This window comes from Triticum dicoccoides, chromosome 1B (genome assembly GCF_002162155.2).
Source record: "Triticum dicoccoides isolate Atlit2015 ecotype Zavitan chromosome 1B, WEW_v2.0, whole genome shotgun sequence".
Classification (NCBI taxonomy): domain Eukaryota; kingdom Viridiplantae; phylum Streptophyta; class Magnoliopsida; order Poales; family Poaceae; genus Triticum; species Triticum dicoccoides.
The window spans coordinates 438,330,309-438,349,905 of record NC_041381.1 but is presented as its reverse complement, the minus strand read 5'-3'; the positions used below and the strand labels follow the sequence as shown (position 1 = coordinate 438,349,905).

Below are 19,597 nucleotides of genomic sequence, written 5' to 3'. Positions count from 1 at the left end.
ACCGAGCTACCTCCTGGCCCATCTAATTAGTTGGGCTCAAGTGGGCCTGCTCGTATCATTTCCACCCGCAACAAAATCAGAATCCACAGGGCCACCGATGAGTGGGACCCCAGAGGTAGTCAAAGGTGTCAGTCAACCTCGCCGGCGACGTGCGGCCGTTTTTTCGCCGGAGTGGGCGCACGTCAGCAATCCATCCGCCGATAAAATTATATATCTCTTTCTCTCCCTCCCTCTCTCCCGCGCCACGACACTCTGCCCTTGGACTAGGAGTAGGAGAGCAAGGGCAGGGAGTGATGGCGATAGGGGCGTCCGTGGAGGCGCCGGCCGCCGGCTCCGGCGGGTACAGCGGCCGGGTGACGCCGTTCGTGGTGCTGACCTGCATCGTCGCCGGCAGCGGCGGCATCCTCTTCGGCTACGACCTCGGCATCTCCGGTACGCCCATCTTCTTCCTTCTTTCTAGACTAGAGTACTGTAGATTGTTAACCCTCTTGGGCTCAACGGAAAGGAATATGAGAGCTGAAAGTTAGAAGCTGGACTTGGAAGGGATTAAAATGGCATTCATGGCTTACTTGTGGTGCATTAATGGCTTCAGTGCCTCGTGGCGGTGGAGATTTTCTCTTCCATTATTGGGACACAACTGAGGAGTTCAGGGTGCTTTCCTCTGCTCCATTTTTCTTTAGATCAAAATGATCTAGGACTAGTCCTTTTAGAGGGATTATAGAAAATGAAAAGATGATGCGTTCCATCATTGGGCAGGTGAACATTACGCGATGAACTTAGTTGTGCATATGCATTCTTCCATTCCCACTCCCACCCCAAATTCACTGAAACTGAATGCACGCGGTTCTGAAATCTTCTAGGTGGTGTCACCTCCATGGACTCATTTCTGAAGACGTTCTTCCCGGAGGTGTACAGCCACAAGCAGGACAGCAACGTCAGCAACTACTGCCAGTTCGACAGCGAGCTCCTCACCGTCTTCACCTCCTCCCTCTACATCGCCGGCCTCATCGCGACGCTGTTCGCGTCGTGTGTCACGAGGAGGTTTGGCCGCCGCGCGTCCATGCTGATCGGCGGAACCGTCTTCATCGCCGGCTCAGCGTTTTGGGGAGCAGCCGTGAACGTGCCCATGTTGCTCCTCAACCGGATCCTGCTTGGAATAGGCCTGGGGTTCACTAACCAGGTAACTCTCTCTGAGTCAGCGTGTACATGTGGTTCAGGAGATTAAAAAAATCTGTAGCGCAGCGAAGTTTCGTCAGACATGTATAAATTTCTTTTGGATAATATAGAAAGATCATCCTTCCGGACCCTGCATCAGTCCACAAATCTTGTGCGGCTGTATGTAGCTGGAGAAGCAATGCGCAAGCTTTGTGTACAGACATAAGATTCCTGTAGATGTAATTTGTCCCAACCTCCAAGTTGATGACAATGGATAGCTACATGTTTACAATGACAATTTACATGTCTCCCTCCCAAATCCCAAAAAATCATTGCATTGACTACCCGATAAGGTGTGTTATCTTGTAGCAAGTGCATGTGAAGTTTCTGAATAATATTTTTCTTTCTCCAAAAGGACATTGTGAAGTCCACTAAATACCTTACTGTGGTTACTGTTATGTTTATTTTTGAGTCAATTACACCAGTGGTGCTAAAACTTGACGCGAAAAATCACTTTAGTACCAAAACTTATGGCATACAATGAACTAGTGCTAAAACTTGGCTTCGGCGTGCATATGTGCAAATCATATTTGTTACTGACATGGTGCTGATTAGGCATGCTGCATGACATGAGGCCCGCTGTCAGACACTAAATGTAGAGGTAGGATGTGCGGCCTGTTATTTTGTGGCATTTGCATATGGACATGGTACTGATTAGGCGCGCCATATGGCATGAGGCCCGCTGTCAGACACTAAAGGCCCGCTGTCATACACTAAATGTAGAGATAGGGCGTGCAGCCTGTTATTTTGTGGAAAACACCTCAGGATTATTTTTTCTCATGAAAAGGCCACTGACACATTTCGGTCCATCTATCAGCTGGAAAATTGTGGCCGATAGGTTTCAAACCCGCAATCTGTAGCGTGGAGACCTGTCACATGTGTGCTTAACCAATGCAGCCAGAATCGTCGTTTGTTCTTAGTGGATACGCACATAATATATTCTTTAGATCTTAAGTGGGCCGGGCACCCTACGACCCATTTTGAACTATTATTTTTTACAAAAATAATAAATTACATGTAAATTATAACTGTGTGCTGCAAATAAAATAAATTGCAGAATGAATATGAACAATTTTATATTAAACATAACTATATTATTCAAAGCATGAACATTTTAAATACATATTACCACCTATTTAAATATATAGAAAGTTTTATTTGACATTTTTATTGAATATGAAAATTATTACGTGCATAATTTTATAATTTATAATTTAATCATATTGATATTTTTGGAAATAATACGTGAATAATTTATAATGTAATTATTATGTATATATTAGCTATAACACAAGATTATAATTTACTTATATTTTCTAAATTTCTAAAAAAAATAACGCTGTTGGGTGGGTGGTGGCCACGTGCACCTGATGACTACATATCGCTGGTTCGAATCCTAGCCAACTATTTGTACATTTTATGAATATACGTTTCTTAAAGCATGAACACTTTTATAGACTACATGAGTAATTTTTTTGAAACTGTGAACATTTTTAAACTTATATAAGAATTTATTAAAATATTTAGAAAATTTCTTAAAGCATAAACACTTTTATATACTACATAAATATTTTGTTAAAACTGTGAACATTTTAAACTTATGTAAGCACTTATTAGAATATATAGAAAAATAAAAAATTCTGAAAGCATGACTCACGATTATAATTTACATATAATTTTTAAAAAAGTATATAAATAACACTGCAAAATGATGTAGGGTCTCCAGCTAGCTCAAGGCCTCATGGATATATAGTGTACTTTTGCATTTATAACAAAAAACACCTCTTGGTGCATTGATTAGGCACACGCCCTTCCACGCTGCACTTTGGGATCAAATCCCATCGTCCGCAATTTTTTGCACATAATTTGCTTGCTGACAGATGGACCAATATGTGCCAGAGGCCTTTTCATGAGAAAAATTAATCCGAGTGGTTTTCCACAAAATAACAAGCCACACACCCAATCTGTACCATCTAGTGGCTGACAGCAGGCCGCGTGCCATGTGGCACGCCGTGTCCGTATACAAATGCGACTTGCACCGTATATGCATGCCAAAGCCAAGTTGTAGCACCAATGCAACATATGCCACAAGTTCTAGCACTGAAGTGATTTTTCACGTCAAGTTTTAGCACCAGTGGTGTAATTGACTCTTTATTTTTTCAGTCGATCCCATTGTACCTGTCAGAAATGGCGCCACCGCAGTACCGCGGTGCAATCAACAATGGGTTCGAGCTCAGCATCAGCATCGGCATTCTCATTGCAAACATCCTCAACTACTGCGTGGTGAAACTCACAGCAGGGTGGGGCTGGAGGATATCCCTATCCATGGCCGCAGTCCCTGCTGCATTCCTGACCATCGGTGCAATCTTCCTCCCCGAGACGCCAAGCTTCATAATCCAGCGGGACAGCGACACCGACAAGGCGAGAGCCCTGCTCCAGAAGCTGCGTGGAACCACCTCAGTACAGAATGAGCTGGATGACTTGGTCTCTGCTAGCAACCTCTCCAGGGCAGCCAGATACCCATTCAGAGACATATTCAAGAGGAAGTACAGGCCACAGCTCGCCATGGTGTTCCTGATCCCTTTCTTCAGCCAGCTCACCGGGATCAATGTGATGAACTTCTATGCCCCGGTGATGTTCCGGACAATTGGCCTCAAGGAGAGCGCCTCCCTCCTGTCTTCGGTGGTCACGCGTCTCTGCGCAACATTTGCCAACATTGTAGCGATGATGGTGGTCGACAGGTTTGGGCGCAGGAAGCTCTTCCTTGTAGGAGGGATCCAGATGATCTTGTCGCAGCTCGCTGTCGGCGCCATCCTAGCTGCAAAGTTCAAGGACAATGGGTTGATGGATAAGGACTATGCTTTCCTTGTGTTGATCACCATGTGTGTGTTTGTGGCAGGCTTTGCATGGTCATGGGGGCCTCTCACATTCCTCGTCCCGACTGAGATCTGCCCACTGGAGATCAGGTCAGCAGGGCAGAGCATTGTGGTCGCCGTGGTCTTCCTGATGACGTTTGTGATCGGCCAGACATTTCTGGCGGTCCTCTGCCGCATCAAGTCGGGAACGTTCTTCGTCTTTGCCGCGTGGATTTGCGTGATGACGCTAGTGGTCTATCTGTTCCTGCCAGAGACCAAGAAGCTTCCGATGGAGCAGATGGAACAGGTCTGGAGGAGGCATTGGTTCTGGAAGAAGATTGTTGGGGAGGAAGATGATAAGGAAGAGGAGGAAAAGGAGAGGCAAGAAAGGAAAATCTACTCGCCGAGCTCCTAGTGACTTCCGAACTTGAATGTATTTCCATCAAACCTGCAAGGAAAAACATAGTGCAGGACTTTAAACTAGCAGATAGGTTTGTAAGTATGATTGCATCTAATTGTGTCACCTGACAGACCTGTGGTTGCTGTTGCCAGTTCCTACATATGGCCATTTCAAACGGTGAGATTACTGATATGAAGTAACTGGAATTTCAGAGAAAAAATATATAAGTGAACCGTCTCTCAGAGGGACTGGATTGTCTGATTATGCATCATGACTTTTGCTAAAGATGTAAAAGTGACAGGTCCTTGGATGGCCAAACAGTGCACTCGTGCACAACCCAACAGCTTGGAAATATGTCGATATATCTGAAAGGGACTGGCCACTAGCCACTACTGTCTGTCACCAACCACACTTGCAACACTTGGTGCATAATGGAGGTGAGTGCAAATGCAGAATCAGGATTGAAAGGTACAGTCCCAGGGAATATCCCAGATATAGAATCTGTCCCGAAGGAGAATCCAATAATCCGTTTGTTCTTGCCACAAATACATTAAACCATATAGACACATGCCAACCATATAAGAATAAAATCATGCAGCAGTCATTGGTAAAATATTTAGCATGGCTTCTTTCAACCATAAGATCTTGAGTGAGTGACTGGATAGCCAGCTCCAAATTTCCAGTATCGGGACAAAATCTGAAGACACTGATTCATCATTCAGTAATGAAGATTGTGTAGAACAGAATGAGCAGAGCTCACTTCAAAGGTCCAATAACTGACTGATATTTCTTTTTCTTATATAAGAGTTTACAGTACAACCCTGGAGATCAGCACTAACATTAATGATTCTGTCAACATGCAGTGGGCATATATCATGTGCCATACAAACAACAGATGCATCCATACATAACATAACTTACAACACAGGGTACATTGGACAGACTACAGACCACAGTTAATCTTAAAAAGAAAAGAAAAGGAAAAGAGGCAAAGCTTATTTTTGCCAGGGCTCATCTAAGTGCAGTTTGTGTGCTGAGGGGCTCACGCCTGAGCCCTCGTTGGGAGATTCGCCTGGAAAGCCGATTGTCTATTTTGACCTCCTACCATTTTTAAGGAAAGAGAGGTAGATACTGTATCTTGCTTGGGATCCCCTATGCTTAGCTTAGACATGCCCACCAGTTCATCAACATTGATTGGACTCTTTGAATGAACTGGAACAGGCTTCACAATCTCATGTGTCCCTTGTCCAAGATCATCTCCATCATTCTGATTTTGCCAGAAAGGAACTGAGAATTGCAAGAATGGTGAGAAATATGCTGGAACTAGCACCGGATAGCTCGACTGCAAATTCTCAGGCATGATAGCAGAAGCTGAAGAACTCTCTGCAATGACAGAAGTATCTGACTCCATAGATTCTACCTCCTCCTCCTCCATGGGTGGAGGTAATGGTGGGTGATTCAATATCTGGGCCTCAGGTTCTTGATTACCAGGAAGGGGTGGCAGGTCCGACTGTAAAATACACAAGATACCGTTCAGTTCTGACTTATATACAAAGTGCAAACTAATATCTTCCTAATGAAATGCGAGATGAGAACTGCATGCCTGTCCATGCAACACTACACGATCTGTTCAAAAAGATAGATTTCTAGCATGAGGAACTAAGGTAGTGATATTGTAACTACATAAAGAGAATCAGGTCAAGTTATGCCACACAGGTGTAATAATCAATCATAAGATCTAGCAACCTACCTCATCAGGCACCAAGTCAAAGAGGCTAGACCTTCTCTTCCTTCTGCTCATATTGGCTTGGCGTATAAAATATTTCTGAGCATGGCTTGCTACTTGAGTAGGTGTTCTTGAGACCACAAAATTACGAGAGATCCCTCGCCAATCACCCTTTCCAAGCTTCTGCAATCCAAGCAAAAACCTCCGATGTTCTTCTTCAGTCCAAGGAACCCCTGCCAAAAAGCCATCTTAATCAGGAACATGGCACATAAAACGTTGCACACAGCCATACAGGAAGGGCTTAACATCTCAAGCTATACAGAAACTGATAAACAGACGACTTACAAACAGAAGCACACGAAGAAACAGTACACTATTATTGTGTTAAATGGAACATTTTAAGGAGTGTATTATCACCACATTAAAGTTACACAAAAAAGCACCTCTGGGGGAACATGAAACTAGAAGAAGCTAGTGAACAGAACTGGTAAATTCATCACCGCATCAGTAGAGTACTGACAAACGTAAAATGTCCTTAAATGAAACAATGAAGCCAGACAAAACCGGGGTGCAACAAATGTCAAGTTTTTCCTATCCCTGGACAAGCTATATAGCACGTCAAGAAGACAACACTACAAAACTACAATCCAATTTTCTAGCTCGGATAGATAACAACAAACAGGCAAAGGGCAACTAAATGTTCATTATGTCGTTACCCTATATTGGTTATAATCCCAAATTGGAGAGCGCCATAAATAAAAATATGTTTTGCTTTGAAGAATTTCCAGCTGTAACTTGACTTGAAAATTAAAACCCCAACCTTTATAACAGAGATTAAATATACAAAGACACTAATCACTGGTCATCACCAACTCAGGGATTGTGAGAAGAAACTAGCAGTAATAAAAATCAATGAAGGCGGTCAAGCTTTGGCATGTGTACACCAAATATTCACTGGTATTAACTAAATTAATCTTAATTAACATCTTTCTTGCAGAATGTAGCGGTGCAGGTAATTAAAAATGCTGTATATAAATATCGATTGCATCATAATGCAGTACCACATTTATGCCAAAGGTGAGACTTTACGTTACGTGTTAGTTCGTCAGCTCAGCTCTTACGTGGCTCTATACACGCTTCCGGAAGCACAGAGCAAAGCCAAATTTATGATGAATCATCGAAGGAAAAGAAAGCGCTAGGCGTTAATTGTGCGGTTTGCCACGGCCTCGCGCTTATCTCACCTAGGTGCGCTTAAACGCACACCTAGCATGATTAAGCGCTAGGCGTTATGTTGTCGCCTAGCGCCTTCGCGCGCTTTTTTCCATTGGAATCACCTATGATCGCCGCTCTTGATAATCCGTAGTCCCTGCTAAACGAATCCATACCTGAGCTTCTAAAAACATCTGTCATAAGTCATGATCCAATCAAACGACATCCACAGTGTATACATCATCCTTGCACCGATTTAATGCTGGGGGTTGATTATTAGCTCAAGAATCAAGTTATCCAAGTCTACAGTGCTGGAAAATACCATTGCAGCTTCTCCCAACTGGATTTTTGAAAGCTAACAGTACCATCTCAATCAAAAATAGGACAGGACAGCACACGCAAAAATAATTATACACGGGCATGAAAGAAACAATTGGAGCTGAGAGGATCTAATCTACTAAGTGAGGTTTTGCGTCGGCTGAGGAACTGAGCCACAGAGTAGACGTCTTTAGAGGAGGGAGGGAGAGAGAGATTAGCAGGCCACCTTTCTTGCGCTCGCGGTTGGCGGATGATGATCCCTGCACGAAGTCGTCAGAGGCGTAGCCCTCTGCGGCGGCGTCGTGGCCGACGTCAGCGGGGGATGCGCCGCCGCCGCCGCTGGTGGATCCCCCGAGCAGGGAGAGGTTCCCCATGCTGGCGCTCTTGCGGATGGATCCATCGGTGAGGCGCACCCCGAAGATCTTGACCCCGCGGTTGGGGCACGTCCGCGAGTTGTGGCCGTTGTGGCTGCAGTGCGAGCACCGCCTCGTCATCCCCGGGGCCGCCAGCGCACCCGCCGGTGTAGGAACCAGGCGGCCGCGCGCGCCGGAAGGGGAGAGGAGAGGTGGGCTGGGAGGAGAAGCGAAGTGTGGTGGTGATGAGAGCAGAGGAGACGGGAGGGGAGAGGAGAGGAGGGGAGGGGATTGACTGTGGAGTGGTGATTGGTTGCGGTGGTCGGGGCCGGGGAAGGGGAGGGAGGGAGCTCCGCGCGTGTGGCCGTCCACGTGGCGGATATTCCCGCAAGGATATTACGTGGGTGGGTGGGCAAGAGCGGCGAGCGAGAGGCTTGTGGGTCACACCTTTTTCTTTCTTTGGACACGGTTGCTTGCGGTCGCCTCCTTTCGTCTTCGCCGTTGGATCGTCGGATCTCCTATTCCTGTTCCTCGAAAACGCGAGCAGCTAGCTAATTAATGCTTCTCCTCCGGGTTTACAGCCAGGCGCTTTACTGCTTCTCCAACGCGAACCCTCAAACTGTAGGTATCCGTCCGAACGCAGCTGTCTGGACTCCGCAAACCATTCAATGTTGACCTCATCGATCCGTTGAGTAGTCCGGATCATAATTTTTCGCAAAGTCGAAACAAACTGGTGACTTTACCGGAATCTGGACACGAACCGTGTAGCACTCTGACATGCCCCGACTCATCAGAAACTAAGGCGGAACCCGCGCTTTTGTAGTTGTCTGCACTGTTTTTGCGGTAAAATTACTCACTCACTTCTTTCATCTCGCCACTCTCCACCAAATTCTCGCCCTTTCCCCACTCTCTTCTTCCCTCACGCCGTTGACCCATGAACCCAGAGGAGACCACGCCGGAGACGGAGATGGTGGAGGATCCGAGCATCACGCTCGCCCGGAAGATCAACTCCGCGACCCGGCAAAATCGTCGTGTCAAAGCCAAGGCCGCAAAGGAGGAAATACTCAAGAAGCAGAAAGTTGGTGGAGAGTGTGCTGGTGGCAGACGAGGCGGTGGGCGTGCAGGTCGCGAACAAGGTGGAGGTCGGGGCGGCCCAGGCCGCGGGACCTCACCGACCATGCACACGCCGCCATGGCCAAAACATTACAAGGCCGTGTACGGTAGGCAGTCCCCGGCATCCCCTGTCGTGATGTTCATCGTCGAGGCCAACGCGACACCGCTGCTTTTCTCGGAGTTTTGATCTCCATCGATTATCCCGACATGGACGACGGACGTGGAGCATATGGGTGCCAGCAAGCTGTTCGCTGGTATGCCTAAAGCGGGATAGCTGGCGTACGACAGCACAGACAGGGAGACGTGCGAGATCATCCATGAGGGAGGCGGAGAAGGAGGTGCCTATGAGGATGGGTAGGTGGATGACTCAGAACCCACCCAGTTCGGCCCCTACAAACAACCGAGCACACAACAGTACACCTAGTTCGGCACTAAAACCCAGTTGGGCACGCATCAGGACTACAACTAGCTAGGCACGAAAACAGAGCGACATGATTGGGCCACCAGACAGCAGCATGGGGAGGAGGAGGAGGGTGAGGACAATGATCCTGATGATTTCTGTGGCGATTCAAAAAAGAGGGACACATGAGAAAGCTTCAACGTGCGGGAGGACAAGCTGTTGTGCGATGCACGGTTGGCTACTAGCCTCGACCCGATCCATGGCACGGAGCAAAAGGACATAACCGTCTAGGCCAACATTCATATTTGGCTCCATGAACACAAGCATTTCGCGCCCTACTATGACGCGGTCATCCGCAAGTGTGAATCAAACTCCCTCAACCATCGTTTGTACACCATCCAACAGGTCGCGTCGAAGTATTGTGGCCACTTGAGGCAACTCATCGCACAGTGGCCTAGTGGTGTGCAAATCACTAAGCAAGTAAGTTGTTAATATGTACAACACTTGCCAGATATGCATTGCTATGTAGATTATTTGTAGTTGTACATGCATAGTTTTGTAGCCGGATATGTATGCATTGGTGTGTAGATCATTCGTGTCCAAATATGCATAGATTTATAGATCATTTGTAGCTGGGTATGCATAGTTTTGTAGATCATTTGTAGCCGGAAATGCATAGTTTGTAGATCATTTGTAGCCAGATAAGCATAGTTTGGTAGCGGGATAAGCATAGTTGACAATGCTTTATTTTGTAGTCTTCTTGTGCGTGTGGTGTGTTCAAGAAGTTGGAGAAGAAAAACTTCACCGTCGTGCATTGTTGGTTGAAGTTGAATGGACAACCCAAGTGGAACCTATACATTGCCAAGACCGTCACCCAAGGCATCGAGGAAGAAACCGGTGACCCAACAAATGAATCACCCAAGAAGGTTAGAAGAGGGTTCCGGGGAAAGAAATGGGAGGAGGAGAAAGCAAAGTGAGAAGCGGCGTCCAAGATGACGGAGAGGTTCAAAGACATCTTGAAAAAGAAGGTGGAGTCATACGACAAGCGCTCCGACATCAAGAAGGAAAAAGAGATGGAGAGGTTAGACTCATTGATGAAGGTGACCGAGAAGAAGTTCAAACTCAAAGAGAAGAGGGTCATGATCAAAGAGAAGAAGGCCATGCTCGAGGAGAAAAAGGTGAAGATCGTAGCTGCTTCAGAGGATGCGAAGATGATCAACTTGAAGGTGGCGGAATTGGATGGCGTCGCGAGAATGATCGGGCATGCCGTCTGTTTCAAGATTTTGCAGTGGAAAGATGATCTAGAGAGGGCGGAACAGGAGGAGATCGAGGCGGCGACGAAGGACGCGATTACCGAAGTGGGGGCGAAGGCGGAGGCGGCCTACATAGCGGCGATGGCAGATTGAACATTGGAGGCTTGGATGCACGGACTGCCAAACTAATGTTCTTTCGTGGTCGGGCATGTAAAAAACTAAGCATACTTGTCCCTTTTTGGTTGTGATCAGCTGAGGATGTGATCTGGCGCTAGTATGATCTAGCACTTGTTGGGAATGAACGTATTTGCATTCAAACTGCCCCCTTTACTAACAGACAAATAGTGGCTAGCTTTGGATGGCTAGCTCACGCATTCATGTCCGCAGATTGGTCCCCCCTATCCGTGGACGAATGCGGTGTCTGGTTTGCATGTCAGCATTGGAGATTCCCTAATCCTTGTCTAAAAGCATGCCACCAATGATTGTACTTTTTATGGCATGTTATTCATGATTTGTTAGTCAAACTTTTGATATAACTGAATCAAAACTTTGGATGGGACTAATAAACTCGGACAGAGGTGTACATGCTCACTAGTATTGTCTTTGTTTCCATCTTGTTCTCTCTCTCTTAGCGTGTTCTTTCTCTCATGTCAAACATAGTACCATTTGTGATACCATTTGTTTCATTGAGAAAAATAGGAAGCAAGACATCACAACCTTAAACTCTTACTTGAGTTTGTATTTCAGCATCTTGCTTTCTATATAGTCTTTGTGTGTCAATCGACCTTTGCCAACTTTCCCACACATAAAGGTAAATCTCAACCTATAAGCATGACAGACAAAAGAGGCAACGAGAATGGAGACCACAACAGCCTCACATGAGGGGAGAAATAGAGGCAGTCTCGTCGTTGTGACACCACGAGTAAGACAAAAATAAAAAGTACAATGCTAGAGCGTGACCCCTGGCCGTTTTTATATCTTACGTGGCATGTACAAGGTCGCTCATTCTGATACCATGATCAAACCTAGTTAAAGGGACCCAACCAAGAAGATGGGTTAAATTTGAATAGTTTTAGTAGGTTAAACTCCCAAATCAGGTGAACTCTCGCAAGAGTTTGAGGTTGAAAAGTGGGCATTTATTCTGCAAAAACAGATTATTTCCTATCTCCATTAAGATTATGATTTTAGAAGGAGAAAATCAAAATATCTAATGTGTTTAGTGTGTTGTCCTTGATTTTTCTTGGTGGTCAGGGCCATGCCTTCGCGGCACACAACATTGACAATTTTGGAGCTAGAGACATGTGATAGTAGGCTTTGGATGAGCTAAAGGTAGATGGTGTTGGATCAAAGAGAAGTCGTGTTGTGGTTTTAGAGATCGCCTGAGGGCTCCTCCTCGGGTCCATCGTACCTACCAGCCATCGGTGTTGAGTGTAGGAGGATTCAAATTTTCCCAGGTGTTTGTTGATTGATCACTTCAGGCACGTCTAGCAGAGTGCATTCCGTCGCCAAGTTCCTTCCTCCTTGATGCCCGGCCTGGACGGCCGAGGTGAGTTGGCTGGTCCCTCAGCTAGGAGGTCATTGCCTTAGGTGTCAAAGTGGGTCTCTTCTTCTGCGATGACATCGTCAATGGAAAACTCATCTTCGTTGAGGTCGTCACCAGACGAGGCCACTTGCTCGAGGTTATGGACATGGGTTCCATGAAATGAAGTTGGAGTTGTCACAAGAGATACGTTTGCGCCCACAGTGGGCACAAAATATGGATGAATTATTCTCCACCTAACTTACGACCTGAAAGTAGTTTTGGAAGATTGTAGAAATAAGATGGTGCTCAAAAGGATTTCGTCAACGATGATGATTTGGTTTCATATTTTTATCAAATAAAATCATAGGGTGAACAATAAGTTAATAACAAAGAAAAATGCAAACAAAAATATTAAACCTAGAGCTATGTTCCCATTAACAAAGCCATAAAACAGCTTGATTATCCCCAAGTGCACACTACAAAAAAATACACTTCCGTGATGATACGTGTTTGTCACAGTAGGTCGCATTTTCTGTCATGCATGTACATCCATGACGATTTTATGACAGAATCAAGATAGTCATACATGTGCTGTCGTAGAAGTGTTCCATGACATTACCAAAATTATCATCACGGAAGTGTCCACTTCCATGACGATAAATCGCGCGTCATAGAAGTGCTTTCGTCAAGGGTGACCGACACATGGCATCCACCGTAACGGAACGCCGTTAAGCTATCGGGTCGGTTTTTGGATCCGATAACCCGTTAACAGCCCCGACCAATGGGGATTTTCCATGTGTAAAATCATCATTGGCTGGAGGAAACACGTGTCGGCTCATCCCTGGGATAGATGTCATCCACTCATTGGACAGAAGGCGCCTATGATACGTCGACACGTGGCACGGCCCAACAGAGGCCCATTCCTGTGAAAAGGCCGGCCCGTTTGACTTGGTCAAAAGGTGGCGGGCCGGCCCATGGAAAGCCTGTTAACGGCTTGTTCGCATATAGCCCATTTACAGCCTGCTAACCCAGGGCCCGTTACGCCCTATTCGAATTAGACCCAGTAGCGTCATCTGGGCCATCCAATATGATTCCAGCCCATTTTCACTTCTGGCCCATGTATGGCCCATGACGTCTTTTGGCCCATATGAGGCCCTATGTAACTCTTGGCCTATTAACGGCCCATGGTGAAACTGGCCCGTAATGAACAGTGCATCACTTTACACCCATTAACGGCCCATGGTGAAACTGGCCCGTAAAGAACAGTGTATCACTTTATACCCATTAACGGCCCGTTATTCAGTTGGGTCGTTTCCAGCCCATGTTATCTTTCGGCCTTCTCAGAGCCCATTTATTCTTGGGCTCATTTCCAGCATTCGTTTACTTATGGCACGTTACTGTCATTTTCTGCTTGTGGGCCAAATTTAGCCCATGGTTACAGTCGGCCCGTTTGTGGCCCGTTAATACGTTGGGCCATTTTCATAGCATCATCAAATACGGCCTATTAACGATGGCCCGTTATGGTCGGCCCATGAACGGACGATTCCAACTCTAGCCCGTTTATGGCCATATTGCGGCTTGTTATTGTCCCATGTTTGGCCAATCGATCATACTGCCCGTATAAGGCCCATTGATGATACGTCCCGTAGAAGGCCCATTTTTTCTACGGCCCGTAGAAGGCCCATTGTTTCTATGGCCCATAGAAGGCCCGCTGTTTCTACGGCCCGTAGAAGGCCCACTGTTTATACGACCCATAGAAGGCCCACTGTTTCTACGGCCCGTAGGAGGCTCGGTGTCACTACAGTAAATATTAGCCCATGGTTATTGTGTCCTAGTTTTAAAAAATAGGTTACTGCAGCCACTAGCAAACCGCAGAAAAAGAACTACACTGACTACAAGCAAACAAATAAACAAGACAACAAGGAAATAAATAAGCAAGCAACTTACACTAGGCTATCACGGCTATTACACATATTACATCCACTGGGCATCAAAGTTCGCCACCCGTGCAAATATAGGGAACACAACAGCATATAAACACCGCAGCAAAACAAGTCCAGAACTGAAACCACTTCAGAAGAGCTCAAGAAACAATATCCTGGGTACCCATAATGCTGGCAAGATGCTTAGCAAGCTTATTAACTTTCTCTTGTTTGGCGCTTAAGTCCTCCAGCGCTTGTTGTTGCACCAGAAAGTATGCATCTGAATTCTGCAGGGACTTCCTTAGTCCTTCGGCTTCCTGTCGCATAACATCTGATCGATGTCTTTCAACTTGAAGTTGAGACTCAAGAAGCCGAACTGATTCAAGCAATGCGTTCGAAGAGCTGGTGCCAGCAGTGGTAGCCAGTAACTTGAACACTACATCAAGACAGGACTTTGGGGTTGTCTCAGTGTCTTCAATATAGTTTTTATCAGCTTTCTTGGAGACCAACAGGGATGTCTCACTATCTTGAACCTTATCTGCATTACTTCCTTTACCATTGCATAACAGGGTACTCTTCTCCAATATTTTATCCGCGTTCTAAAAGAGAAACAAACAAACACATCTCAGGTTTACAATGTAGTATATGAAACTCATTTTGGTAAACCAGTTTAGTAGTAAGGTGGACAGGATAACAGCATGAAACAAACATATATCTTTGTAGTATGGTCACTATATGGTCTATATCATTCTAGTTTATGTTGCCAAATCAAGATAGATACAGTTTGAATCATATCTATTTAAGACAAAGCAGCATAGACAGAATATAAGTGTAGGAAACTACACATCAATAACAACACTTGTAATGTGCATGGCATGAGAACATGACTGTTTATTCAATTGAAACTGAAATCAACATAGAGCAAGTTACAACAGCAAACAGCCAAACACGTTGAAGAAACATGTTTAAAACATACCTGTTGCGCCATTGGAGTTTCAATTGCATCCTTCAAATTTGAAATTAGTTGGTATCAGTAAATACAGTGATGCAAGAGCAAAGTAGTATGAATCATAGCTATGGAACCTGACCTGAGAACAATTCTTCTTCTGCTTTAAGCGTTGACTTCGGGTTCGGAGTGGTGGTCCTCGTGATTTGGGCACTGCAGTTGCCTTACTAACTGCTCGTGTTTGGGTGCTCTGTGGTCGAGACGGTGCTGTGTCAACGGGAACTGGGTGTCTATCTGCTGGGGTTGGGGTTAGAAGGGGTGTAGCTGGTTCTCTGTCCAACTGGGTAGGGGTACAATCTGCATGAGTGTGGGTTATGTGTGGTGGGGCTGGTTCTTGGGCAAGTACAACCGTGGTTCTATCTGCATCGACAGGTAGCACGATCTTTTCTGAAGACCGTGTTTTTACTCCCACAGAAACTGCCATCACTCCCTCCAATTGAAATGGCTGATAAACAAGAAAAGTAATTGAATGTACAGACATTGTAAGATAGACATGTGCAATGGATAGTAGGGAAGAAAACAGGGCATGAAATAATTGACATTTATGTTGTCTAAGCAAACAGAATAGCAGGGCATAATTTCACATATATGATGGCTAATTAAATAGGATAGCATGACACAATTTCACATGTATGATGGCTAACTAAACATGATAGAATGACATACTTCAAAATATGATGACTATGTAAATAGGATGACATGATATAACTATACGATGTGTCTATTAAAGTGGTTGGCATGCCATAAATCACAAACATGTCGTCGATGGAAACATGATGGCATGATATAATTCACGGATAGAATGACATAATTTAAAATATGATGACTATGTAAACATGATGAGATGATATAACTATATTATGTCTTTAGAAAATGGGTTGGCATGCCATAATTCAGATACATGTTGTCTATGTAAACATCATGGCATGACATAATTCAAATATATGATTTATATACTAAGGAAGTGGGCAGAGGGCAATCACATATATGATGTGTCAACTAAGGAGATGACATTCAATATTGTGTATATGATGTAAAAACTAAGCATTGCAATACAACATATGCATTATATGAGTAATATAACCCTGCCAAGTTTGAGCATACACCTCAGGGGGATAATAGGACTAGTCATCTGCCTTTGAATCCTTCTCTGAAGAGCTATCTGTAACCAGCAAGATATCTGCTTCAGCAGGTAGCATTGTCTGCTCTGAAGACCTTGTTTTCACTCCAGATTTCTCCATCACCAATTCAAATGGCTGATGCACATGAAGACCAGTTGAATATACAAACATTGTCGACAAAAGCAATGAGAAATACAAAAAAAAGGACGGCATGATATAATTCACATATATGACGCTTGCCTAAACAACATGGCATTGCATAATTCACATACATAATGCCTTGCAACAATATAAGATTGCATAATTCACATATATAATGTCTTGCAACAAGATGGCATTGCATAATTCACATATATGGTAATTAGACACTAAACAGGTGGCATTCACACAAAGCATGTCTAAACTAAGCAAATGACATAGCAATGCAAGATACCATATGCACGATATGAGCAACATAACCCTGCCAAGTTAGGGCATGCACCTCGGGGGGGTGGGGGAGGGAATATGACTGGTCATCTGTCTCTGAATCCTCCTCTGAGGAGCTATCGGTAACCAGCAAGACATGCGCTTCCTCAGACAGCATTGTCTGATCTGAAGACCTTGTTTCCACTCCAGATTTTTCCATGACCGTGCCGAATGGCTGATGCACAGGAAGAGTAATTGAATGTACTAAAATTGTTGACAAATTTAACACGTAATAAAAAAATGATGGCATGATATAATTCACATATAAGATGACTGGCTAACGAGGGTGGCATTGCAAAATTCACATATATGATGCCTGGCTAGACAAAATGGCATTGCATGATTCACATATACGATAAAGAAACTAAACAGATGGCATTGACACAAAGCATGTCTAAACTAAGCAGATGACATCTTTAATGTATACAGTAAGCAATGCAAGGCACCATATGCATGATATTACCAACATCAGCATGCCAAGTTAGAGCGAAGACCTCATGGGGTAAATAGGAGTGGTCTTCTCCTTCTGAATCCCCCTCAGAACAGTTACTTCCTCTTGATTACGATCCAAAATGGGTGGAGGGGGGGCTGCCTTTGCGCCCACCATGAAACAACGTCTGCATGAAATTTTATTTCCACGCAAGGCTCGTCTCTTTTGCTCTACATGATCAGTTCCATTGTGTACAATAACTGGCATGCATAGGAATAAAACATAGTGAGATTATGTAAGGAGTGCATGCACAAATCCAGAGTGATGGTAGCAAACTATGGATAGACCCAAAACCAATGATAGCAGGCAGATAATAGCTTTAGTTAAAAAATATAGATAATGGGTCCTTTAATGTTTGTTTGCACCCAACATGAAACTCATAGTAGACACCGGAGATTAACCAGATAGTAGATAGATAGTACTGATTGCGGCCCCAATATGTACCCCACAACCATTTAAAAACTCAAGTTTCAACATTAGTTTGGACCTAACTCGGAGTCTAATAGGTGAAAACAACGATAATGTAGCATGTCATCATATTATGGACGCATAACATAAGCAGACACGGAAGAGTGCGACCTCTCTTGCGGACCCGTGTAGTCCTCAAGGTCATCTGCTCAGTTGATGATGGTAATGCAGTTGTCATGGCTGCCGGCGGCGGGGAAGAAGATCTGAGGCGGCGAAAGATAGTCTGGAGAGCGGATCCCTGCTGTGGTGAACCCTTCCGTCGTTGCAGTAGCTGAGCTGGGGTGGAACACAGCGCCGCAGGAGCAGGACAAACCACACAAGGTTTTCTTTGACACATATCTGTAACAGAAGTAATTGAGTAAGGGCTTGTTTGAATTTGAGGATTCTAACAATGCAGGGATAGGAAATAGACAGGAATAGGATAGGAATGCACGTGCAAAACAGAGAATTTAAAAACACGGGATTTCTGCCAATTTGGGTGTTTGATTCACAACAATTAGAAGATCACACGATGCAAAAAAGCATGGTGAGACTAAGTCAAACCACAAGAAAATGTACGGTTATAATGCTATTATGCTACTATCTCTTAGTCTTGTGCTTGATGAATAGGAATATGAAAAGGAGAAGAAGTGGAAATTAGAATTCCTACGGTTTTTCTTTCAAGGAGACACTAAAGGAACAAATCCTACAGTTTTCCTTTGCTCCATTCCTTTGCACCAAATTCATGAAAAGTAGTACCATAGGAAACTTTCCAATTCCTATGTTTTTCATTCACTTTTCCTTTCAAGCACTGGCAATTCTAGTGAGCGGGCTTGAGCAAGGAAAATCCTACACTAAAAAAATGTTTTTGTGCTACTTCTATTACTTTAGACCCAGGCCACTGCCATACAAGCTCAACTCTGAGGCCCATCGACAAATGCACAGCTCAAACGTGCAGAGATAAATAATGATGGCGTTCAAGAGAGTCTATCAGAGATAGCTAAGTTGCCTAGTACCTCACTGCTTGTCATATAGTAGGATAAAATAATCGTATTTCCCGTTACTACGAGTGCTTAGTGGACAATATATATAACATGTAGAGTAAAAAAGAGATGCAACAAGTGTACAACCTCTTTGGCGAAGCCATGTCGATCTCAGCATGATTGGGTTGGCCGGTGAGGATGCTCCAGCTGACTTGGTTGTCGGAGGAGGGGAAGAAGATCTTAGGCGTCTAGAGATGGATCCCGAGGTACTGCTCCGCTGTGATGGAGGGTTTCATCGTTGGAGCAGCTCCGGTGAGTTGTACGACGCCGAGGCTGAAGCGGGACAAGAGAGACAACAAACACCGTTAACCTGAGTTGAATTCTAATAGCATCTCCAATACATGACGTAAAATACATAACCACAAAGTGCTAGATGTAAAATACATCAGCCGCTCATCTCTGAACTTAACTATTGAAACTGAACTTAACTGTCGAAACTGAACTTAACTGTCGAAACTAAACTTAACTGTCGAAACTGAATTTTGCTGTCAAAACTGAACGCACTAGCAAGGTGAGGCTACACGTCGGTCGAATGACTTTTTCATCTCTGGTCAGTCGATTTTGCAGCTGTTGGACACGAAATCAAGGGCCTACGGTTCATCTTCAACCTCCACCCCCCTAAGCCGCCAACCACCACCGGCCAAACAGCAGCCCCCCGCTGCCCGCGGCTGGCGGTGCGCCGCCCCGCCCGCCCCGAAAACACTCCCCACCGCCGGTCCGCCGCCGCCTCGGCCATCCC

At 44.9% G+C, this 19,597-nt stretch overlaps 2 protein-coding genes across 2 annotated transcripts; one reads left to right on the top strand and one right to left on the bottom strand.

The window, feature by feature from the left end:
- Window positions 1–76: 76 nt before the first annotated feature.
- LOC119339776 (hexose carrier protein HEX6-like) lies at window positions 77–4,628 on the top strand. Its single transcript, XM_037611702.1, has 3 exons — window positions 77–432; window positions 861–1,180; window positions 3,379–4,628. Exons 1-3 carry the CDS (start codon window positions 294–296, stop codon window positions 4,483–4,485), a joined length of 1,566 nt encoding a protein of 521 aa, XP_037467599.1. The 5' UTR covers window positions 77–293; the 3' UTR covers window positions 4,486–4,628.
- Window positions 4,629–5,233: 605 nt separating this feature from the next.
- LOC119339765 (transcription factor MYBS3-like) lies at window positions 5,234–8,393 on the bottom strand. Its single transcript, XM_037611699.1, has 3 exons — window positions 7,950–8,393; window positions 6,221–6,429; window positions 5,234–5,980 (listed from the first exon to the last, which is right to left on the bottom strand). Exons 1-3 carry the CDS (start codon window positions 8,215–8,217, stop codon window positions 5,513–5,515), a joined length of 945 nt encoding a protein of 314 aa, XP_037467596.1. The 5' UTR covers window positions 8,218–8,393; the 3' UTR covers window positions 5,234–5,512.
- Between the last annotated feature and the right edge of the window lie 11,204 nt (window positions 8,394–19,597).